The sequence below is a fragment of the Artemia franciscana genome, chromosome 19 (genome assembly GCF_032884065.1).
Source record: "Artemia franciscana chromosome 19, ASM3288406v1, whole genome shotgun sequence".
In the NCBI taxonomy this organism is placed as follows: Eukaryota; Metazoa; Arthropoda; class Branchiopoda; order Anostraca; family Artemiidae; genus Artemia; species Artemia franciscana.
This window is the reverse complement of record NC_088881.1, coordinates 5,722,490-5,748,121: the sequence shown is the minus strand read 5'-3', so window position 1 is coordinate 5,748,121 and position 25,632 is coordinate 5,722,490. Positions and strand designations below refer to the sequence as shown.

Sequence of the window (25,632 nt, the reverse complement as noted above, 5' to 3'; positions counted from 1 at the left end):
GCTAGCCCAGAATTTACTGAAAAAACTCCTTTTCAAGCATAATATTGCGGACTCTTAACGAAAGGTCGGAACTTGCTATTAGACATAACTGACACGATCTGATAAAAACTGATCAACCTAAAGGTCGTAACTACCACTTCCGATCTTTAGGTGGGACAAGATTCACACATACGTGTTTTCCAAGTTCTTAGTTGGGACCTTTCCCTTTCGTATTTACGTACTCTGGCCGCAGAATATAAAAAAGAAAAAAACAAAAACGAAACTGCTGCCATCTTATTTTAATGTCAATAATGAGCCTTAAGTAGCACAACCTCGATATATCAGAATCAGGCTTTTAAATATTTTTATAGATGGCGTGCAATCGTTTTAAATTAAAATACTACTCAGCAGCAACTGTTGAAATTCCCATAGATAATGCTGCAAAAGACAGGTAAATTTAACAAAAAAAGGGCCACCAGGCCAACTACTGCTGAATATTTTGATTTTCCTTTGAAAAGTACTCTGAGATGAAACAGTTAATTCTTTGCTTTGTATTCTTAATTTGAGGTATCTGTTGAATAGGCATAGCCTATGGTCTCAAAAAACAAAACATTTGACTGGTAAAATTTTCCAAATAACTGATGGATTTATATACACTTGCTGTGGCATTTGCGTAGGGAACTAGGTCTAATTGGAGCGAATGAAACATGTTAAGGAACAATTCTTACTTTATATTATGTCAAAATAATCACAGCTAACACATCTTGTATGAAGCCTTGCTATAGGCCTACTTTTCCCACCTCATCCCTGCTCAGAGTGCAAGTATATAGCCCAAATGTAATGTATTTTCTATGCATTCTTCCACCTGTAACATGCTTTTCCTGTATTTTATCTCAGTTAATTCAATTTACAGGTAAATTAGGTGAAAGCAACTGAGATGCATTGGGAGAATATATAGGAAATATATAGTTTGGGCTATGTATTTGGGTCAATGCTCCTATTGCCTGAACAATTGTTTAGGGTCATGCAACTATTGTTAATAGATGCATTTTGACTTTTTGAACATCTTTTCTCTCTTGCAAAATTACCACAAACTCACCATTATGGAGTTATTATATATTTGTACATTAGGGGGCGGGGGGGGGGGTGGGTTTGTTAAGCATAGCATATATTAAATACAGCAATGGTTAGTTTACATATTTAATATATGCCAAGCTTTACCCCCCCCCCCCCCCTGATGTGCAAATACATAGCCCAAATTTGTTTCTAAACTATTACAGAGTTGTGATTTCAAATATCTAATTAATGAAAACAGAAATGATTGCAATTCTATATGTATAAATACAAGATATTTGGGCTGTAATAACTCCATAATGATGAGTTTGTGGCAGTTTCACAAGAGAGAAAAGATGTTCAAAAAGTCAAAATGCATCTATTAACAATAGTTTCATGACCCTAAACAATTGTTCAGGTAATAGGAGCATTGACCTGTATTTGCACATCAGGGGGTAAGGGTAAAGTATAGCAGGGCTGCATAGAGAATGTGTCAACTATGCTTACAGAAGAAAAGACATGGTACCTTTGTGAAGAAAATTTTATTCATAAACTGCCTTGATTACATCCATTGTGCCATCTTTCTGGTAGTATACATCTGTGTTCCTAAAGACATCATAAATTATCTTTACCAGACATTTGGTAAATTAATGGCAGTTCATGTAACTAACTTACCAATAAAGTGAACATACCACTCAATGCCTTTTTTATGCTTTTTATAAATATAATAATTGCTTCTACTTTAAATTCAAATTTAAGCACTTTTTAACCTAAACTTATTGTAAATAATTTTAGCACTAAGAAAATGCAGCATTGTTTTTTTTTAAATGATAGAAAAGATTGCACTGAGAAAACATAGTATTATTTTGTGGAAAACAAGCAATAACTCATACTTCAATTGAAAATTTGCCATTTTTAAGAGCTAACAAAGTGCTTAAATTTGAATTTATGGTAGGAGCAATTATTCTATCTGTAAAGAGCATAAAAAAGACATCAAGTGGTATGTTTACTTTACTGGTAAGTCAGTTATATGAACAGCTATAATTATACTAGAGATTTTAGGTAAGAAGTTTTGGTAAATGTTTAGTTTTGTTCCAAGTGCTTTAAAGTGTGTATTAATGCATGTAATCAAAAATTTGTCCTTTTTAAGAGCTCAAATAGTGCTTAAATTTGAATTTATGGTAGGAGCAATTATTATATTTGTAAAGAGAATAAAAAAAGATATCAAGTGCTATGTTTACTTTACTGGTAAGTCAGCTATATGAACATCTGTAATTATACCAGAGATTTTAGGTAAGAAGTTTTGGTAAATGTTTAGTTTTGTTCCAAGTGCTTTAAAGTGTGTATTACTGTATATAGCAAGATTCTGACAATTGCATGTTGTTTCTTTGTCATTATTAGAGAAGCACATCCAGTTTTTAGCTTTTTAAAATCTCTCCAACAATACTAAACATGGGCAAAGTGAGCTTGCTTACAGGTAACATTATCTGTAGAGCAAAGAGTATTAGTCCACAAGCCCTGCAGACAGAAGGGTGAGGTCTATATTCTATATTTATTCAACAAAGAGTGATAGAACAAAAAAAAACACAAATGAGGTTTATTAAATAAATGTAGAATACAGACCTCACCCCACTGCCTGCATGGCTCATGGACTAATACACTTCACTTTATAGGTAATGTTACCTGTAAGCAAGCCTACTTTATGTATTTTTAGTTTGCCCCATGGAGGAGTAGGGTCAACTAGAAATGAATGTGTTTCTAGAATTAGCATTTCTGCTCTAAACAAAAATTTGCCAAAGTTTTTCTTTGTTCTTTGAGTAAAAAATAGATTTTTATAATGTAGCTTCCAAATGATATGTTGTATGATAATGAGTATGTTTTTGTCAGAAGCTGTGATCTAGTGATATAAAATTGAATCTTTGTGAAAAGTTTCCTGCTTGTGTACCCTAGGGCATGTGTTCCTGGGCACCCTGGGACACTTTTTATCCTTTCTGACCCAAGATACCCTCATATTTACGTCAGGCAACTCCAGCTAAAGGTCAAGCTGTGAGATAAAATTAAGTGATATACATTAGATTATAATTCAAGCAGTGTCTATAGTTGCCCTGTTCCTTTCATCTCCCCTAACATTCTCAATTTTGTCAGAATACCTAAGAAGAGGAAGGTTGGTCCATTTCTCTTTGCCTGGGATGTATGAAAGCTGCTGTAATTGTACACTTGAAAGATTGGTGCAGCTGCACTCAGATCTGCAGCTAAACTGAATAATGTTAAAAAGTCAACATATCATTGGTAGGCCTATATATTATTAGGTAAAAAAAATGGCATTTTGCTTCTCACCTGGCTATGACATAAATAAAGTATTCACTTCTGAAATGGAAGATTCCTTTGAGTCTTGTCTTCTGCTATTATTGCAAATGAACTATAGACTTATAAAAAAACAGAAAAAGAACTTAGCCTGGGAATTGGCCCAGGCAAACCAAGTGAAATCCACAAATCTTAGGATCATAATGAAGCAGTAAGAGAAGACTAGTATAAGGGGCTCATGAAAAGCCACTCTAGAATTTCCCTACACTGACCAGAAAGCAATAACCTTCATTGCAATCTTGGCTTTAGTGATGATACAGTTGCCACATTCTATAAATAGCTAGAGAAGCTATACTCGGAGTATCATTTCCTAGCTGACCATATTTACACATGGATGAAACAGGCTTATTGAATGTTCAACAGAAATACCCAAAGGTTCTGACCCGCAATGGGGTCAAGCAGCTAGGAGCAACTACATAATAGGAAAGAGGGAAACTAGTCACAATGGTCAAATCTCTCAATGTGATGGGGAGCTTTAAAGGACAGTAATGTCACCAAAGATCTGCTAATGTGTGTCCTTTATTCAAGGAAGGAATGTGTATAGCTGCCAAAAACCACAAAACTATCAGTTTGACCTCTGTCCTCTCTAAAATTATGGAAGATATGGTAAATGATGCCACCATAAATCGTCTGACAGCCAACAACCTTTTGCCCAACTTCCAATATGGCTTAAGAAAAGGCAGGTAAATAGATGCAAACCTGCTTGAAAGTCCCTCATCATAGACTAGAGATAAAGCTAGAATGCTAGGAATTAATAAAAGAAGTGGTTGGCTGGGTTATGGCCTTTCTGACAGACAGAACACAAGATGTTCTTCTTGTTGCTTTTGATGGCTCACTAGTTTACTCCAGTGACAACCAGTGGAGAGTGGAGTACCTTAAGGCATTTGTCTTGGACCAATTTTATGGAACATTGATATTAGTGATGCCCTTAATCATACAAAAAATAAAAGAACCTTCTATGCAGATGACTCCAAGCTTGCAGGAATGGCCAATGTTGCAGAAGCAAGAGCCTCTCTACATGAAGACCTAAATTACCTAGTAAACTGGTTAGAAAAGTGGCTTCTACAATACAATGCCAGAAAATGCAAGGTGTTCTACCTAGGACCTGTTAACTGTCAGCAACATTACACACTGAATAATCCTGGTCTTGGCAGCTTGTCCATTTTAGAAGGTGAAGAGCATGATCTTGGTGTGGTAGTCAACTCCCAGCTAAAGATTCATATATATCCTCTTAGCTGCAGCAAATGCAATGAGGTATCTTAGTATTATCTATAGAACATTTATCAGCTGTAACCAACATGTTGCCAAAAAGCTGAGCAGCTGTATAGTATGACTAGTGCTGGAGTTTGGCATAATACTTACCCTTCCTTAATTCAAGGGAGACAAACAACTCATTGAAAGTGTCCATTGGCATGTGACCAAAATGCCACACAACTTAAGGAGCCTCCTTTACCACTATAGGCTTGCAGCACTGAAAAATTCCAACCTTTGTTCACTGAAGGAAGAGGGGTGATCTCATCACAGCTTTTAAGCATCATATTTGCAAGCTAACCCTAGCTCAAGCCTTCATCCCATTAACCCAACCAGAGAAACTCCCAGAAACCTACCCAACGAAATACCAGTTACAGATAATGTTATCACTTATTTTCCAACCACGCTGTTCCATTTTGGAACTCCTTGAGTAAGCAAACCATCCTATCTCAAACCCTGGGTCATTTAAGTGTGGTATGGACAGGGACTGGGAACAGAGGGGTGGTGTTTACACTGGGGCATCTTAGAATCCCCAACCAAATTTTGAGTCATTAGTGGCAAGAATATAACAAGGAAACTTGCTTTTATGCCTGGATAATAGAATTTAAGGTGATATGACTTCTGATTATTTTTCAAATCATGCTGGAAAACTTCCTACATTAGGAAATTTTCCATGAAGAATTCTGCAACCTTGCTACCCCAATAGAGATGTATAAATATTTACCAATATTAAATACCAATGTGTGCATTAGGCAAATTGCATGACTCATGGCACTTTCCCCAGGGATTCTTGGGGGTCATCTCATCCTGAGAGGCACATATATTGGAATTTTGAATTGAAAGATTTTTGTCTCTTTTTTATTTGCTGAACCAAATAGCTATCTCTAATTTCTGGTTGGAGATCTTTGGGGGGAGGAGGGGATGTGAAAGGCTAGTTGCTCTCCAGTCTTTTGAGTCACTTCAAATGCCACTAGAACTTTCGATTTCTTTTAGAGGGAGCCTTCAATAGCATATTTTTCTTCAAGCAATAGCAAAGGGAAGATGTAATTTAGCAAAGATGCAACTGGGTTAGTTTAAAAAACAGTAAACAATGCATACATATCAAAAAACATAAAACCGTGTTGATAGTCCTGCTACCCCATCTGTCCCTGACGGAGGCTTATCAGTGTATTTCCAGTGCCTTACATTCTTGGCATATTCCCATTTTTGTAACCTTATCTTATACATTATCTTATATATAGGTTTATAACCTAGTGCTATCATAATTTTTGCTGTATAGATATCAGTTAAATAAATAGTTAATTTAAAATTTACCCCTTAACCTTGTCCAATTTTATGTTTTAGCCAAAAAAAATTAATCTGGCAACACATAAACCAGTTTCTCACCAAATATAATTTTTAAGTTCACTGAACAAACTATGATATTTTCCAAATTAACAGGTGGGAGCAACCCCTCTCCCCAAATGATGCATATGGGCTGTGGTTTGGGTTTATAAATTTTGTAGTTCTAAGAGTCTAGTATTTAATAAACTGGTTTTACAAACTTCTTTGTGCATATGATAATTCTTCATATGGTTCCAAGGGTATAGTTTATTTTGGAATTACCTGTAAACCACCAATTCAGTGAAATCACCTTGGAATTATTTACTTGTTGCTAGTGCCAATTAAATCATTACATCGCCAATATTAAAGTAATTTTCCATTCAGGAAAGTGTGGCAATTTGATGGGTGTAGTTTCTGTGAGTGAACTTAAGTACAAGGTATTTTTTTATACTAAATTGATAAAATAATTTTTGTAAGTAGGCTAATGATATGCAGTTTTTCTTCAATCAGTAAAAATGAAAATGTTAATCTAAGATTTGTGTTTTTCTAAAAAGTCAAAACAATAATGCTGTGCATGGAGTTTCAAATGATTTATTCTCCTATAAAGTTATTTCTTCGTTAATTTTACTTAATTTTGTTAAATTTGTAACATAATTAAGTAGTTAAGTTGTTCAAATAGAAATATTAAGAGATAGAAATTGACTTATTTTCAATGTTTGTTGAATACCCTGTAATAGTAGTAATTTGGGTATAAACAAGGTTAACGTTACATTTTTATGGAAAAAAAACTAACATCTGGTCAAATTCCCTAAAAGTGTGGATAATGTATTTTATACAATTTATTTTGACCCAGTAAATTTTAAAGAAAATTCTAAAGATACTATTCAAAGAAAAAATCTACTAGAAATATTCTGGAAGGTCCTAATGCCAACAGAATGAAAAGAAAAAAAAAATTAAAATTTCAACTCCAAAAAAGATTCAAGCATCAGAACATAAAGAAGCACTGTATTTAATGTTCAAATCAACTTATCTTGTATGTTATGCTTAATTCAAACTGTAATGAAGGTAAGTAATCTTTTGTGGTTTCAATATTGTATTTCTCTTATATCCATTTAGTTTTGTAAACACATTTTCACATTTAGGTATTTTCACTATGAAAAAAAAAATCGATTTATTTAAATGAAGATGTTAACATTTTTCAAAATTTAAACGGTCAGGAGTCCATTTGATTTTCTTAGATGAAAATGCAAGAAAAGGGGTATTTTCAAAAGCTAAGGGGACAATTAAGCATGAAATTATCAGTTAATGATAACCTTAGACCTTAGTTCCTCCTTTGTTGCCAGAGGCACCCAGTGCATCCAGAAAGAGCCGCCAGTCATCCCTCATATGTGCTGCTGCCCAGATGTCTCCCCATCGGGGTTGGACTGTTAAATTGATAACCTTCAGGTCCTGCTGGTATGTACAACGAAGTATATTTTTTGGCTTTCCTCTTCTTTGGGTTCCCTCTGGTTGTCACTTGAGTACCGTTCTGGGAAGTCTTATATTTCTTCTCAATGTTTTTAGTCTCAACTTGGTGCACAAATTGTGTAGGAATTTTCATGTACTAAGTAATTATGTAGTTTATATAAAAATTGCTTACTTTTCAAAACTATGTAGTAAATAAAGCTTCAAGTAATTTTCTTAGGACTGACTAATGATTTAATTTTATTTACCAAAGGTGAGACTTTTCTGCATTTGTACATGTCTTTGTCAAATCATTGAATGTAAAATTTCTATGTGATGCTGTTTTTCCTATTTTGGAATTCTGTTCTGTAGGTATACGGTTCTGCATTATCAATAAATTTGCTTTTACAAATTAGACCTACAGTATATGTGGATATATTTATTGTTGTCTAAGAAGATAAAATGAGAGAATTCAGAGCCTTCCCTCCCCCTAATTTTTGAGTAAATAATGTTACAAGCTTCTGTTTTATATCTTTATTGCAATTGGGATACATTGTATGTTTTCAATAAATGGTATCTGGTATAAAAAAAAGTTCTGTGTCCCTGGGCTTGTAAGGTTCTATTGAAGACCTAGGCCTATCTCAAGGAACAAATCATGTCCCCCTAATTTCTGATTCCCCCTAATATAATAGATCTTTATTGTTATTCCCCACTGTGGGATATAAAGATATCCCCCTGTGGATATCTTTATTGTTGTCTAAGAAAGTAAAATGGGAGAATTTAGCCCCCCCCCCTAAATCTAGTCTTATATGATTATGTGTTCTCAATGCAAGTAATATGCTAATATTTTATTTCTGAAACTCCCTCTTGTTTTCAGCATGTATATAGTATTTTTTTTCATTTCAGATACTGATATGGAAGAGAATTCAGTTCCAAAGTTTTCCTTGTCTGTTGTTCATGACACGCCAAATGGATGGGGTCCAAACACCATACCAGAACAGTATAGAGATATGCCATATCAACCATTTTCAAAAGGCGATAGACTAGGAAAGGTAAGTTTTTTTCTAATGTCTTAATTGCTTATTTTGTGTGCTTTTCAGTGATGGGATAATTAATTGTCCTGTTTGATCAGTTATATTTTGAGAACCAACTCCTGTTTAACTTGCATAGTAAGTAAACCCATAAATATAGATTTTTCGGGTTTGGAGTAAATTTGACAAAATAAAAAGAAATTAATGTTCTGTGAAGAAAATAGGGATTTGTAAAACTAAATGTAAAGATCTTTTTTTTTTTTTTTCAAATGTCCTCTCTTAGTTTTGGTCAGTTCATTCTGACCATATTGGTAGGATGCAGTTTTTGACAGCCAATTGAACCAAACTAGTACTTCAAAACATTGGCATAATCTTGTCAAAATCGTGAGGGGGGGACAAATGTGGAGCCAATTTTCCAAAATCAGATGAAAATGACAATGAAAACTGAAAAATATGCCATTTAGTACCATAAAGGTACTATAAAAGTACTTTATTGTGCTAAAAAGGTAAATTTGTACTAAAAAAACCAACTCATCTGTTTCTGTTGATGCTTGAATTATGCAGGTTTATCTTAGTTTGACAAGATTTTGGTAGAAACTAGGGGGCAAACTGGGTTCTGGGGGGACCGAGGTCTGGGAGGGGCAGTTGCCCCCCTGCCCCACAGCAAGTTACGCCCCTGCTTCAAAACTGTGTGCATTAAAACCTGCAAGCTACAGGTTTGGGCCCCTTGAGGAGAAAATGTATGATTAAAGTTAGCCTAAAAACCAACATGCCTTAGCTCTGCTCTTTTTTCCTCAACTTGGCTTTATGCTACAAGAAGCTGTTAGTAGTAATCAAAGCTGATCTCATTTGCTTCTGCAAAACCAAATGGCCAGTTAAAAAAATTAGTTACAATTAATAAACAATTGGCCAGTTAATTATTCTTTTGTTAAGTGCAAGATTGGCTTTTCAGTCTAGACTATTTAGCCTTTTTACTTTAGTCTCTTTATAAGATTTGTTGGACTATTACTGGTGGCTGCTTGATACCTATCTTGAGATGGTTCGGTTAAAAAGGTTCTTGTTCTTTTGTTAGTTGCGAGATGGGCTTTTCAGTCTAGACTATTTAGCCTTTTTATTTTTGTCTCTATATATAGGATTTGTTGGACTTTTACAGGTGGATACTAGGTGCCTATCTTGAGATGGTTCGGTTTTCATTGTATGGCTGTTTTGAAATTACTGTGCCTGAAAATTCTTCTTTTCCACGTGATTACTGGGTCTATAGATGCCAGAAGGGGATACATTCATCTCTTCATTTTCCCTTTAAAACATGAAAGCCTACTGATTATTGGGCGTCTCTAACTATATTCCAAATACATATGCAGGCTGAAAACACTAATACGTAAATAGTAATAATTAGTAATATATAGTGTAGTAATTAAAATAAAAATAGTTAGTAAAATAGGTATCTCTTTAGGATCTTTATCATCTAGCTAAAAATAGTGGCTTCAAATTCTTGCAAAAGGGAGTAAGTAATACTAGCAACAAATTATATAGGAATCTTCAATTGTTGGCGGTAATTTCTCAGCCTCTTAAAATGCTGGTTCCTATGCCTAAATCTAAAGGCCATATTTCAAGTTTTGAGACAGAAGATCAAGAATAAAAGTCTTGTAATACCAAAGGACACAAAAATAAAAACATTTTTCCCCTCAAGGTCTCTCTTAGATCTAATCAAACATGAACAGACGTGCGAAAAGTGGCTGAGCAAAGTAGCCGTTTTCAAATTTGGCCAAATCTTGGCCAATCAAATTTTAGCCGTTTTCATATTTGTTGGCAGATTATGTCTGAAAATATTATTTGAAATTTCTTTTTGACATTTGGAATTTCCGATAGTTGAGCTATTCCTTTACCAAGTTGTTAAAGTTGGCAAATAAATTTGTGGAATTTCTAGATTCTAGAATTCTGCAGTCATCTCTGCATTCATCTCTTTTTGTGTTTGGTACCGTATATGAGACATTAAAGCATTTTTAGCACTTGGGAAATGTTGCTTGGAAAAAGTTATTTTTAGCCCTAGGGAAAAGTGGTTTTGTCCCGCCGTGGAAAAAGTGGGGTAGCAGAGCAGCAATGTCACTTGGCAGTTTTCGAATTTGTTGGCAGATTTTGCCTGGACATACAATTTTTACATATAAAAATACTTTTTGCTAAAAGAAAGCTTTCAAAACACAAGTTGTGCTGCTAAAGTGTCGGCAGCTTTTGGAATTCTGTCGAATTCTGCTCCTGGCAGCTTTGGAACTTTGTCCATACCTGTTTTAATCTCTAAGGAAAAGTGTTTTTAGCACTAGCGAAATGTAACATAAGCAAAAGTATTTATAGCACAATAGGATTGTAGCATAGTAGATCTCAGTTCAATAAAATTATATTCTTTAAGTATAATAATTTCATTCAATAACCAAAGTTTTCGTCAGTAAAGAGACTCTCTTATTTTTTATAACTTTTAGTTATTTATTTTCTTATGTTAAAAAAAGTAATGTTATGTTATTTTTATAACATTTTAGTTAGTTTTTAGTTAATTTTTGGATTAAGTTTTAATAGCTTTTATTTCTCTCATTTAACTAACTTTAAAGAATTAGCTAATCAAATGAATCAAATTGTGCTGCTAAAGTGTCTGCAGTTTTTGGGCTATCGTCGGATTATGCTATTGGCAGGTTTGGAACATTTTGCATACCTTAACATGAAAACCGTGACTTATAATATTTTCCTGTTGGTTGTTTCAATGTTGTGATGTTTTCAGGGTAGTACCTCATCTTTTACAGATCAAACAGTTCGTGGTAACGAACTGTAGTAAGGAGCGACCCGGCTCAATAGTAACCAAAACTCTAAAAAATTGAATTTTGATATCAGTAGCTACATCAAAAGAATCGAATTTTAATGCTGATTTTAAATATATAAGTTTCATCAAGTTTAGTCTTACCCATCAAAAGTTACGAGCCTCAGAATATTTGCCTTATTTATGAAAATAGGGGAAAACACCCCCTAAAAGTCACAGAATCTTAACGAAAATCACACCATCAGATTCAGCGTATCAGAGAACCCTACTGTAGAAGTTTCAAGCTTCTATCTACAAAAATGTGGAATTTTGTATTTTTTGCCAGAAGACAAATCACGGGTGCGTGTTTATTTGTTTTTTTTTTTTTTTGTTTTTTTTTTCCCAGGGGTCATCGTATCGACCAAGTGGTCCTAGAATGTCGCAAGAGGGCTCATTCTAACGGAAATGAAAAGTTCTAGTGCCCTTTTTAAGTGACCAAAAAAATTGGAGGGCATCTAGGCCCCCTCCCACGCTCATTTTTTTCCCAAAGTCAACGGATCAAAATTTTGAGATAGCCATTTTGTTCAGCATAGTCGAAAACCATAATAACTATGTATTTGGGAATGATTTACTCCTACACAATCCCTGGGGGAGGGGCTGCAAGTTACAAACTTTGACCAGTGTTTACATATAGTAATGGTTATTGGGAAGTGTACAGACGTTTTCAGGGGGATTTTATTTTGTTTGGGAGTGGGGCTGAGGGGAGGGGGCTATGTTTGAGGATCTTTCCTAGGAGGAATCTGTCATGGGGGAAGAAAAATTCAAGGAAAAGGGCGCACGATTTTCTAGCATTATTATAAGAAAACAATGAAAAATAAACATGAAAACGTTTTTTCAAATGAAAGGAAGGAGTAGCATTGAAACTTAAAACGAACAGAGATTATTACGCATATGAGGGGTTCTAAAAATACTTTAGCATACAGAGCGAGGTATTTAGGAGGAGATAAATACCTCGCTCTTTATGCTAAAGTATTTTTAGTAATTTCAACTATTTATTCTACGGCCTTTCTGATTCAGGGGTCATTCTTAAAGAATTGGGACAAAGCTTAAGATTTAGTGTTAAGAGCGAGGTATTAACGAGGATACAAACCCCCTTGTATACATAATAAAAATATAAGATTATGAAAGTTTGTTACGTAAGTTGCTAATTTATAAGTTACGTATATTTTTTACTAATAAAAACGTTCGTTAAAAATTAAAAGTTCTAGTTGCCTTTTTAAGCAACCGAAAAATTGGAGGGCAACTAGGCCTCCTTCTCCACCACTTATTTCTCAAAATTGTCTGATTAAAACTAAGAGAAAGCTATTTAGCCAAAAAAAGAATTAATATACAAATTTCATTTTAATAATTTATGTGCGGAGAGCCAAAACCAAACATGCATTAATTCAAAAACGTTCAGAAATAAAATAAAAAAAAAACTAATTTTTTTAGCTGAAAGTAAGGAGCGACATTAAAACTTAAAACGAACAGAAATTACTCCGTATATAAAATGGGTTGTCCCCTCCGCAATCCCTCGCTCTTTACGCTAAAGTTTGACTCTTTGCCACAATTCTACTTTTTAAAACAATTAAAAGCTTCCCATTTCCCATTGTTCAAAGAACAATTTAAATTGAAATTTAATGATTGAATTTAAACTTTGAACAATTTTAAATTGTTCAAAGAACAATTTACTAAAAAAAATTTGATAAAATAAATATTCCTGAAAAAAGCCCCTGGTTGTCCATTGGGACAGTAAACTTTTCCCCGATGTTTAAAAAAATAAACAATGTGAGCTAGTAGCTAGTATAACTTCATATGGCGAAAAACAGTTGCTGGGAGTTCCTGCAACAGCAAATAGCTCTGGAGAGAGGAGCAAGCCATAGCCGTAAATGAATGCCTATATGAGTGGGGTCTTTTCAATACCGTCGAGGCGATGTTCTTCGACACTACAGCATCCGACACGGGAAGACTCAAAGGAGCAGGCGTCATACTGGAGCCAATGTTAGGAAGAGAGTTGTTATACCTAGCTTGCCGTCATCATGTCTTGGATATTCATTTAAGAGGCGTATTCGACACAAAAATAGGATCCACTACTGGACCTCATCCAGATATTTTTAAGAGATTCCTCTCTGCATGGGCCAAGATAGACAAAGGAAAATACGACACAGGTATCAGTGACAATCTAGTATAAAAGCAGTTGACTCCAGAAGTAATTGCAAATGTTGCTGTTGAATTCGAAACCAAATTAACTGGGAGCCACCCTAAAAATAACTACAAAGAGCTATTGCAGTTGGCTGTGGTAATTTTTTGATCTTTATACGGCAATTCTTTGGGTTTTAGAACTCCGGGAGCCATTCATCACGCTAGGTGGATGGCAAAGGCAATTAACTGCTTTAAAACGTTCATTTTTCGCCGTCAATTTAAGATGTCTGAAGAAGAAGAAAGTTCTGTGCTTGCCATATCTGTTTTTTGAGTTAAAATTTATTGTAAAGCTTCTTTCAATGCTCCAAAAGCTCAGGTTGCACCAAAGCAAGATTTAGGTATTTTACATAGTCTGCTAGACTATAAAGAATATGACAACGATATTGCAGAAATAGCCCTGACCAAATTTTGAATCATTTGTGGTATGTGAATGCAGAGTTGGTGGGATTATCTTTCTTCATTCCCACCATTGCAGCCGACGCAAAGTTCATAATGGCTAATAAATTGCTCAGTAGCCCCTGTGAGCCATCAGAGCATACTGGGATTGTAAAACCTAAAGTCAGGAAAGAAAAATTAAAACAGGTAGTTGGAGGATTGGTAAATTTACTAATCAAAGAAACGTTTACATTCTTTGACCAATTTAATATGAAAATTGATTTCCTGAAACAATATCCAAATACCTGGCCTCAAAATAATGGTTTCCCTGAAGGATTGAAAATTGTCAAAAAATTGAAAGTAGCTAATGATATGGCTGAGCGTGGTGTTAAATTGATAAACGGCTTTAACAACCTTCTGACAAAAGATAAAGGCCAAAAGCAGCATATCCTCCAAGTTACAAGCAAATGCCAAGTATTACATTCTGACGTTTCAAAACTACTTCAACAAAAGCTCTAGAATAGATTAAATAACAAAGTAAAATTATCAGCTCATGATTGTACAACGTGTGTATGATTTTCGGGCCTGTTTTGTATGGTAACTTGACTTTTATATTTAAAATAACAAAATATCATTAGACTTATCAGTATTACTTTTGTTATTGTATTTCTGCTTATACCAAAAGAGGTAAATTTATCACTTTATAACAAAACTAGCTGTTGGGGTGGCGCTTCGCGCCACCCCAACACCTAGTTGGTGGGGGCGCTTCGCGCCCCCCCCAAGCCCCCCCGCGCGCGTAAGTCGTTACGCGCCATAATAGTTACGCGCCATTGTAGTTGTGTCCCTATGTTATATAAACTTGCGAATATACAACATTCTTTGCTGTCCCATTGTCTTTGCATATAAATAGATTGTCAGGTTATCCCCCTGTTTCCCCCGGTGTCCCCGTTGTAGTTGTGTCCCTGTGTCCCGGTCGTCATTTATATTCCCTGTGTCCCGGGTCCCGGTCATCATTTGTATCCCGGTGTCCCGGTCTGTATATACATTCGTTTTTTAGTTTTGTTTTTCTCCTTTATTTTTTTCCTTTTTTTTCTTTTTTAGCTTATTTAGATTTTTAGATTTTTTAGTTTTTTTTATTAGTTTTTAGTTTTTATTTCTTTTTAGTTTTTTTGTCCCGGTCGTCATTTATATCCCCCTGTTTCCCCCGGTGTCCCCGTTGTAGTTGTGTCCCTGTGTCCCGGTCGTTATTTATTTTTTAGTTTTTTACCTTTTTTTAGTTTTTTTAGTTTTTTAGCTTTTTTATTTTTTTTATTAGTTTTTAGTTTTTTTGTAGTTTTTGCCTTTTTTTTAGTTTTTTTAGTTTTTTAGCTTTTTTATTAGTTTTTAGTTTTTTTTGTAGTTTTTGCCTTTTTTTAGTTTTTTTAGTTTTTTAGCTTTTTTATTTTTTTTATTAGTTTTTAGTTTTTTTTGTAGTTTTTGCCTTTTTTTAGTTTTTTCAGTTTTGACGTCACCTGATCCAGTTTTTTCAGGTGACGTCACCTGATCCACGATCCACAGATCCACAGACAACTTATTTTTATATATATAGATAGTTTTTTTTTTTTTACTTATGTCCTGGTCGTCATTTATACTCCCTGTGTCCCGGTGCTTTGTTGATTGCTAATCGAACATTCCTTTTGTCCTGGTCGCTTTCTCTTTGAGTGTCGTCATTTATTAGTTTTTTCCCTTTTTTTTTTTAGTTTTTTATTGGTTTTTACCTTTATTTTAGCTTATTTTTCAGTTTTTTCCTTTTTTTTAGTTTTTTTTTATTTTTTATTTTTTTTATTTTTTTACCTTTTTTTAGTTTTTTTAGTTTTTTTAGTTTTTTAGCTTTTTTACTTTTTTTATTAGTTTTTAGTTTTTTTTTGTAGTTTTTGCCTTTTTTTAGTTTTTTCAGTTTTTTTTTTAGTTTTTTATTGGTTTTTACCTTTATAGTTTTTTTAGTTTTTTAGCTTTTTTATTTTTTTTATTAGTTTTTAGTTTTTTTTTGTAGTTTTTGCCTTTTTTTAGTTTTTTCAGTTTTGACGTCACCTAATCCAGTTTTTTCAGGTGACGTCACCTGACACATCCATCCACACATCCATCCACACATCCACAGACAGACAACTTATTTTTATATATATAGAAGATACACAAAAGTGCGCTCCTAGTAGTACCAGGTCACGTTTTTGGGGCTAAATATTGTTGTAACTCGGTTTGACTTAAAATAACAACAATTATGTATAGAATATGAATTTTGAAGAACAATATTAGCTTTCTTTTGAGATATTAAGTGGGTTGTTATTATTTACCGTTCTGGAGCTATGGCTCAATATGTCAGCTTTTTGGCCAAAAATTCGAATTTTTCAAACTTTGATTTTTTCAAAATTTTTCAAATTTTTTTTAATGGAACTCCAATTCCGGCTATGTCAATATCTGGAAATGGGAATCCTTCTATAAAAAAATCTGAAATCCCCCCCTCCTCATTGAAATCTGGTCACCCTAATAACTATGCATTAAAGTTTAGCTTTTCTAAAAGAAAAGCTAAACTTTCTTAAGCTGGTGGTGTAATATGTTCTTATCATGTTTTTGGCTGGTTTTTTTACTCGTTTTTCTTTTTTAAATTTGGTGCCTGCTAATACCGAACAACTGCATAACTGCACAAAGATGTCTTTTTTTTTCATTAAAATTGAATTATATTAAATAATATATACTATATAAATTGAATATATAAGCTCTATTGCTGTGTAACTTTCCGATTAAACTTTCTTATTCAGGTATTTTAAGGCTCAGGTATAAGACATGTTTGGCAGGGTTTTTTTTTATATATGAACAAGATGTAGCCTTACACTTAATGTATCCACGAAAAGACATTGTCAGGGCTGTGTGAGTGAAAAACGTGTAAAAAGATTAGAAAATTTTAAAAATTATAGTATGCTGGTCAATAATGCTGCTTCTGTTGAGCATATAGCCTAGTGCTGGGGATTATAATTGGTTCTTTTTGAGCTACAGTAGCCAAAAGATTTCTTGGTCCAAATCATGGTGGTCAACCCAATAAGGCTGGTTCCCCCAAAATGTTTTTGCCCCTCCGCTTAAATGTTAAAAAAAAATGTATATTCAGTGAAAAATGCTTTTTTGGTACTTTTATTGCAAAAATAAAAAAAAAATGACAGAAAGCCCCTCCTGCACTCTGTCGGGGAATTCCTTTCTCTCACCTGTTATGAAGTAAACTAGCGGTAAAGCCTATCAGATGACAGGCATAAAAAAGGCATATCTTTAAACCTGAAACATCATTTACTATAAAACAATAGACTATCAACTACAAATTAAATATGTCCTAATAAGATTTTTTTTTTTTTTTTTTTTTTTTTTTTTTTTTTTTTTTTTTTTTTTTTTTTGGTGCAAACAGTTTCCTAACTTTCCCTGAAAGTTTCAACCCCATAGCTTCTCTGGTATAAAATTCTAGGTATAGGTATAAAATTCGTCACAATTTTAATGGAACCTACAGTGTGAGACAAACGGATAATTGCTCGGTAGGGAACATCTTCTACTCTTTACCTCGTTTTTTGCTTATTTCGATGAGTAGTGTCGCCATCGCAGCACAATTGTGCTCTTTTGGACCACTCAGAGGTTCTTGTACAGTTCAGTACACTCAGATATTTTATGGCTTGAAAAAAGGGAAACTCGGGAGGGAACAGCTTTCCTCTTCCCTGTGAGGAGATACATTAATACAAAATGTTGCCATGCTTTAAAAAAGGAAAAACAGCAAAAAGGAAAAGGAAACTCAGAGGGAACAGCTTTCCTCTTCCCTGCCAGGAGAGACATGCATATAAAATGTTGTCAGACTTTAGAAATGGGGAAAAAAACAAGAAAAAAAAAGAAAAAAGGACACTTGAGGCAAGGACTGCTATACGTCACCCTTCTCCCTCTAAAAGTTACATTACATCCCCGTGTAGGGATTTAAGATTCTTTGATTTCATTTGCATTTTGTGATCTTTTACCTCTGGCTAGTCTCATGACTGAATATAATGCACACAATCTGTCTTTTTTTTTTATTTTTTATTTATTTATGGTGGACATGCCAAATGTGTATGTTTTGCATCGCGAAATTTATGAATTCTCTTTTCAGGTTGCAGATTGGACAGGTGTATCATATCAAGATAGAAGAAATCAGAGTAAGTATTGTCCAAATTTGATTCTATTGTTGTTGTTGTTGTTGTTGTTTAGTTGACGTTTGAGTGAATCAACCGCTCGTATACGTACGATCCTCTTTTAAAACTTGGACTTATGAAGCCACGTCACTTTGAGAAACAAACAAATAAAATTTTGGCACAGGCCAAAATCATCATTTTATTTGTGTGTTTTTCAAAGTGACGTGGCTTCATAAGCCACGTCACTAATTCTGTTATTTATCGTTTTAGAAATAATCTTTTCTTCAACAAATTAGATCTTCCAAAATTGATTAATTTATTGCCTTAAATTGGTTCTGCGACTAAACAAGCAAGATTTTAGGTCTAAGAGAATGTAATATATTTTTGTGCAGTTATTAAGTTATTTACTCATAATTTCAAAGTTAGACATAATCGTTTAAATTATTTCAACAACGATTGTTTAACCTCTTCTGTTTAGGCCAAGGTTTCGATTGACAGTCTAATCTTGTAACCAATACACAGTTACAGCGCCTAAAATGACAATTGGTTATTTTGAAGGTAATGAGGGTGTGGTCTCAATGCCTCACCAGGCATTTAGAAGACTCCGCATGGTTGACTTTGTCGCGATCTTCTGCCAGCTCTTCAAGAAACTGGAGCCAGCAGCTGTCCTACTTTCTGCCAAACTTTCGAAATCCAGCAATAGTGTCGGGGTCGTTATTGATACCTGCCCACCAATTCTTCAATTGACCGCCTGGACGTCTGCGCCATTCTGACAGAGGAGCAGCTAGAAGCACTTGCCTGATGTTGCAGTCATTAGGTCTTCTCAGGACAAGGCCAAGCCAACGTAGTCTTCTCTGTTTGCAATCGTGGGAGTGGATCTGACGTTACAGCTGACAGAAATATGTTATTTCATTTAGCATTCCTAGGGCAGTTGCTGGATCAGTAGCATGAGCATCATCAGTTCTTAGAAAAATTATATATTATTAATTACTCCTAAAAAATAAATTAGGTTAAAAAAATTGAAGTGTAAATCGGTAAAAATCAGGTTCCGTCACGTCCCACTCTTTACGCCAAAGTTTTTTATTGTTTTAAAAAGTAGAGTTGTGAGAAAGAGTCAAACTTTGGCGTAAATAGCGGGCCGTTGATGAGGGGACAACCCCTTTCATATACGGAATAATTTCTGTTCGTTTTTAGCTTTAATGTCGCTCCTTACTTGCAGGTAAAAAAAACTTGTTTTTTTTTTATTTAATAAGACTAAGAAAGGAATCTGAAAATGACATACAGCTCTGTGACCAGTTAAAGGAAACGAAGAGAACAAAAATCAAACGAACATTTTGCCCATGTATAACAAGGCGTTCTCACTACAGAAAAAAAGAGCATAAAAATAAAACAATATAATTAAAAATATATTTAAATCTTAAACAGACTAACCAATATATATCACAATTTGGCACCTGTTCAAATTAGTATCTGGTTTTAACCGGTTCTATAAGACTAAATTTATGTGGCTTGACTTTTTAAGGTGAACATGCTTCACAACTTGTCGCCGATTAAAGTCAAAATCTGGCTTCAATCGGTCCAATGAGGCTATATCTTATATGGCTTGGTAAACATGCTTCACAACTTGGCACTGCTTCAAGCCAATATCTGGTTTGAACCAGTTCAATAAAACTAAATTTTATGTAGCCTGTTTTTAAGGTAAACATTCTTCACAATTGGGCACCAGTTTAAGTTAATATCTGGTTTCAACCGGTTTAATAAAGCTAAATTTTATTTTGCTTGACTTTTTTAGATAAACATGCTTCACAACTTGACACTGGTCCAGTAAATATCTGATTTGAACCAGTTCAGTAAAACTAAATTTTATGTAGCCTGTCTTTTAAGGTAAATATGCTCTCCATTCTACACTGGTTTAAGTTATTATCTTGTTTCAACTGGTTTAATAAGACTAAATTTTATATAGCTTGACTTTTTTAGATAAACATGCTTCACAACTTGGCACTGGTTCCAGCCAATATCTGGTTTGAATCAGTTCAAAAAACTAAATTTTATATAGCCTATCTTTTTAAGGTAAATATGCTTCTCAATTTGGCACCGGTTCAAGTCAATATGCCTATTACCATGAAGATGATGAGAGCCAGTTTCAGTTGGTGGATAGTACACGTATTCAGAAACCTATTTATGCCCGAGGCCGTTATATGCGCAACCAGAGAGGTTTTATGAGAGGTATGCGAGGTCAGCAGCGAAACGCCTTTCAGGCGCAGCCCATGATGAAAGGGAACAAGTAATTTTATTTTGAATCTTTTAGAATATAGAGTTACAGGCAAAAACAAAAAATAAACCAATTAATTTGTGTTCTAAAGTTGTTCTGCGAATTTCTTTGGCAGATAAGGAAATCGGTTGGAATCTTCACAAAACCTCCCTCATCCAGGGGTGTCAACTTCGGGGTATTGATTCAAGGAAACACTTTTTTTTTTGCATTTTCATTGAAAGAAATTCGAAAAGCAATAAAATTCTCCCTTCTATCTTTGATTTTTAAAAATATGTCCCCATTCCTACATTTTTGTGAATTTGCACTCTTCTCTTCATATTTGATATTTATTTATCATATTTTATTTATAATAATTATATAAATAAATGCATATTCTCAAAATACATAAGACAGCATAAGTCTGGCTAAGTTTGAATGAGGGAATTGACAACGTTAATTTTGACATTCATTTATGACAAGGACAAAAAGAAACCACCAAAAGAAAAAAAAACCGAAACATCAAGCACCCTTGATAGCTAGAAACAAAACATAAAATTGCACCAAAAAAGTGACACAATGTGTGAAGTGTTGACTAAATACTTCCAAAATATTTAATTAAGATGAAAGGACCCCAAAAAGAAAAACATAGTTTTTTTGAAAATCTCATAGAAAATAAACAGATAGAAAGCAGAAGATCGATAGATAATTTTGTACAAATAGAGAAGTTCAATTACGACAACATAAATATTTTATGTAGAATATTGAAAAATTAATTATAAAGAACACGTTAAATAAGAATGCTACCAATTTCTTCAGAAAATCTGGAATTAGCAATTCTTTCATGCTCATACCAGCACTCAGAGGTGGCGAAAATATCGTACATTCTTAAAAACTAAGAAAAAAAGTTTAATATAAAGTTTTATTTAAAAACCCTTTTAAAATTTACCCTTTAGTTTACCCAATGTTGTATCAATGTTTTAAAGTTTACCCAATGACCCTTTTAAAGTTTATTTAAAAGTTTAAAAAAAGTTTTTTTTCTTCCGTCGGCAATGAAAAAATTAAAGGTGTTTTTGAAAGGTGTGAGACTTGTAACCTGTGAAAATCCAGCCTAAGTTTTTCTTTGTCTAAAATAACCTTATATTAAAATTTACCAATATTGCCTATTCCTAAATGTATTGAAGCTTTTCGTTATTTTACTGAATGAAGTTATAGATCAGTTAAATTATAATCTGACCATATTCAGAATTTAATTATAATTTTAATAAATTGTATGTATTCAACTAAATTATATGATGTAGTTGTTTCTTATAAATTAATATTCATGGGCAGAAAGGGTCCACTCCTTTTTGTCAAAGGTGATATAGTTTGTACTCCTCCCCCTCTCCTCTTTTTTTCATCTAAAAAAAAAATCTAAAGCTTAATGACACGATAGCCTCTCTCCGTATAAGCAACTGTCTTTTCCGGACAACAAAATCCTTCTAAAAAAACAAGAAAATTATTTATGGGAGTTCATTTTTCAAGTGAAGGCCACAATCATCAAAAGCTGTCATTATGAAGGCTATTACTTCGCAAATGAACGCTTCATTTGCGAAATATCTATAATATAATGGCGTGTTTCATGCAAAACAGGTCATTATATAAATATATATATATATATATATTTATATATATATATATATATATATATATATATATATATATATATATATATATATATATATATATATATATCAACATTCCTTGATATTTTCGCCTTAATACCCTTAGCTTTAGTAACAGTGGTAATTGTGGTAGTTGCAGCAGTAGTAGCAATAGTAGTAGTAGTATCTAAATTATGCCTGTAGTTTTTTCGAATCTCCCACAGGAAACCCTGTGCGTTACAACTTTACACTCCAAGCCGTTCCTAAGATAATGTTTATACAACCGTTAATTATACTAATGGAAAATATTGTCTAAGCGCAACACCATTGAAACAATGTATGGTGTCATTCCAATACTACCGTGTATTTTCTTTGCTCTTTAAATGCATGAGTGTGACGTCATTCACATGAAAAATGTTCTTTCACCATTAAATCTCCAAAGTATAGTCAGCCAAATGGTGCACGTCCTGCCCATGTCCCACCAAAAATATTGCCATGCTCCACCGGTGGGGACTAAATTATTTGTCAGGTACTGCTAAATTAAACAGCAGTGTTGTGTGCTGGAATTGAAAACTGTCTTGTTTGTCGGCTATGTAAATCTATTCCTGGTTCCTTTTCTTTTTCTCGCTTTATGAGTTTGGTTAAATATTAAACAAGGGAATTTTGGGGAAGTGGAGTTATAGAAGTGTTTATCTGTGTATCTTTAGCATAGGTGAAGCTTCAGAAGCTGTCTGAAAGGCGTCGTCTTACGATGTGTTTTTGGGGAAAATGCCACAACTCTGATCCCCATCGCAAAATCTTATCATATTTTTAAAATCACACTCCAGTCCACCGAAAACACGTAGTGGAGTCCACATCCCGTCATGACGACATCCTCCATCCTTGGTCCTCCATCACAAAAGGCATCAATACGGTATCTTATCATCCTTTGTAAAGCACTACAAGGATCAACTTCTTAAAAATGCTTTGTAAAGAATCGATAATTCATTTTTCTATTTATTTCATTTTTATTATGTGTTTTATTGAGAATTTTTATGTTTTTGATTTTGTAGGTGTCCCGGTTTTTAGTTTTCTTTTTCTCCTTTATTTTTCAGTTTTTTTCCTTTTTTAGTTTTTTCTTCTTTTTCAGTTTTTAGTTTTTTTTTTATTAGTTTTTAGTTTTTTTGTAGTTTGTACCTTTTTTTAAGTTTTTTTTTTCTTTTTTAGTTTTTTACCTTTTTTTAGTTTTTTAGCTTTTTTAGTTTTTTTAGTATTTTCTTTTTAGGTTTTTTTGTAGTTTTTACCTTTTTTTAGTTTTTTTCTTCTTTTGTATTAATGCTAAAGCCAAGGTTCGAGCCTGGAACCTCTCGGACCTAGAACCTGGAACATAACGCTTTACCAACTCAGCTACTTCGGCTTGAGTACATTCGTTTTTGAATTGGTATATGATGACTAACTTCATGACGACATACAGCTCAATCCTTATAATGACGTTAGTCGACAGACAGACAAACAACTTATTTTTATATATATAGATTTTTATATTTTTGATTTTTTAGGAAGCAAAGTAGAAGTACACAGCCAAAATGGCAAAGAACCTCCCAACAATCGAGCAGGAGATTCGACAACCGTGCGCAGTCAACTAAGAATAGAGAGTCGTCCGTCACTGTTCAACCCTCTTGGACGGTCATCGAGGAAATAGACTTTCCACGACTCGGAAAATTGAGTTTGCCCAATATCAAAGAATCGGGAATTCTTTATAAATGTGGGGAGTTGGAGTTATATGATAAGTCTTATGATAGAGTTAATGTGAAGTCGGAAAAGAAGTTACAAAGGATTGATCGAATTGTATATAGAGTGACAACATCAGATGACCCTATTATCAGAAAGGTGGGTATATTTTTTGCTCCCTTTTACTGTCTCTGACTCTAGTATAGTTATTGCATAAAGGATAGAAGGGTAAATTTGATGAAAGTCTGAAAAGAAGTCGTCTACTATTGGTTGAATAAAGTGGGGTCATCATCGTCATCATTTTATTTATAACCCATCACAAAAAACTGGACAGAAAGCCCAGAAAAAAAAAAAGAGTAAAAATCAAGAGAAAAAAAAAGAGACAGCAGAAATAAAAACACACTTTGACAACTACAAACAAGGGACAAACAGAAATGACCATAAGATGGGAAGGTTTCTGGCATTCGGTAGTGAAGTCACGAATACGCTTCTCAATAGCTCCAGCTGGATTTACCAATCGATACTTTCTTTGCAGAAAAGAGTTACTTGTCCAAGTTGGAAGTTCCATTAAATACTTTGCACATTTAAAGTAAAGGAGATGAATGCTTTGTTTTGCCACAATTAAGAAAAGACCAAAATGAAGCAAGGGCAAGTAAGTGAGGAACTGTTAGGCTATTATATAAGTGAGAACGGTGAACTCTACTTAGATACGAAATGTTTGAAACCAGGGAGGCATACGCATCTCGGATCTTACTGGCATAATTTTTAATTGCCAGGTTTACAGTTTCTTTCAGGTTTGCTCCAATAGACATGCCCAGGTAAGTAAGGATGCTAGCGAAAGAACCTCAGAGCCCGATAGATTTATTAAATTTTTATTCCCTTTATAGTTGAATGGTAGAACAACTGTTTTATCAGTGTTAAAGCTCAAACCAATGTGTTCGTACTCTTCTTGGAGAAAGTCAAAGGTTGAAGAGCATCCTTGAAAATTGCAGGAAAGGATAAAGTGGGGCAGGGGCGTGCGCAGCACAGCTTTGTGTGCATCAGGCAGTTTGGAATGTTAGTAAGAAGTAATAGTTGATGACTAATATATTGAGTGACACTCAGATTAACTCATTGTCAGAATGGTGGGTTGTGTTTTACTTTCTTTTATTGTATCTATCTCTAATACCGTTATTGGATAATTGATAAAAGGTTAGATTTGGTGAAAATATGAAATCAAGTCACAAAGGATTAGTTGACTGAAGTGGGGTTGAAGAGAGGCGGGTACTGCCCAGTTTTGTTGGCATCAGGTAATTTCTTGCTGCAGTGAAATGTGAGTAGTATTAATAGTTGATTGACTAATAATTAGAGTGACATTCAGATTGCCCTATTATCAGAATGGTGGGTTGTTTTTTTACTTTTTTTTTTCTTGTATTAATCCCTAATTTCGTTACTGGAGAAAGGATAGAAGGGTAGATTTGGTCACAGTCTGAAAAGAAGTTGCAAAAGATTGAAGCTGGGTAGAGGAGGAGCTTTTGCGGCTGTGTGGGTATCAAACAGATTGGTACTATAGTAGTTGTTTCTAGTATTGCTAATGTTGATTTATATATTGAGTATCATCAGATAATCCTATTATCAGAAAGATTTGATGGTTTTTTGCTCTTTTCTTGCATCTGGCTCCAATGCTGTAATTGGATAAAGGATAGGTGGGTACATTTACTTTAAAAAAAAAAATAGGTGGAAATATGGGATTTTTGTTAGAGGATTTTAATGCCTAGGTTTATTTGGCGTATGAAAGGAAAATTAAGCAGTCAGCCTTTATAATAGCCGTTATGATGATCAGCCAGACTCAATGGTAGATGAAAAGGGTGAAGATTTTAAGGAGAACAAGCAGTTATTTGGGAATTTTTTGAGTCTGGGATCAAAATAAAACTTGTTGAAAATTTCGGCTGAATAATTAATAGAAATCAATGAAAAATTTTGTTCACTCAAAAATCTTTGATTTAAATAACTCAATTTGATTGTATAGCTATTAGCCATG

The 25,632-nt window shown here is 34.0% G+C and overlaps 1 protein-coding gene across 1 annotated transcript in view; it reads left to right on the top strand.

The window, feature by feature from the left end:
* Positions 1–355: 355 nt before the first annotated feature.
* The window catches only part of LOC136039215 (eukaryotic translation initiation factor 3 subunit D-like), a 64,678-nt gene continuing 39,401 nt past the window's right edge, over positions 356–25,632 (top strand). Inside the window, exons 1-5 of the mRNA XM_065722746.1 lie at positions 356–430; positions 8,320–8,465; positions 17,990–18,035; positions 20,082–20,295; positions 23,441–23,771. Of these exons, the coding sequence (XP_065578818.1) occupies positions 415–430; positions 8,320–8,465; positions 17,990–18,035; positions 20,082–20,295; positions 23,441–23,771 (753 nt within the window). The 5' untranslated portion in view covers positions 356–414. The remainder of the gene's footprint in view (positions 431–8,319; positions 8,466–17,989; positions 18,036–20,081; positions 20,296–23,440; positions 23,772–25,632) is intronic.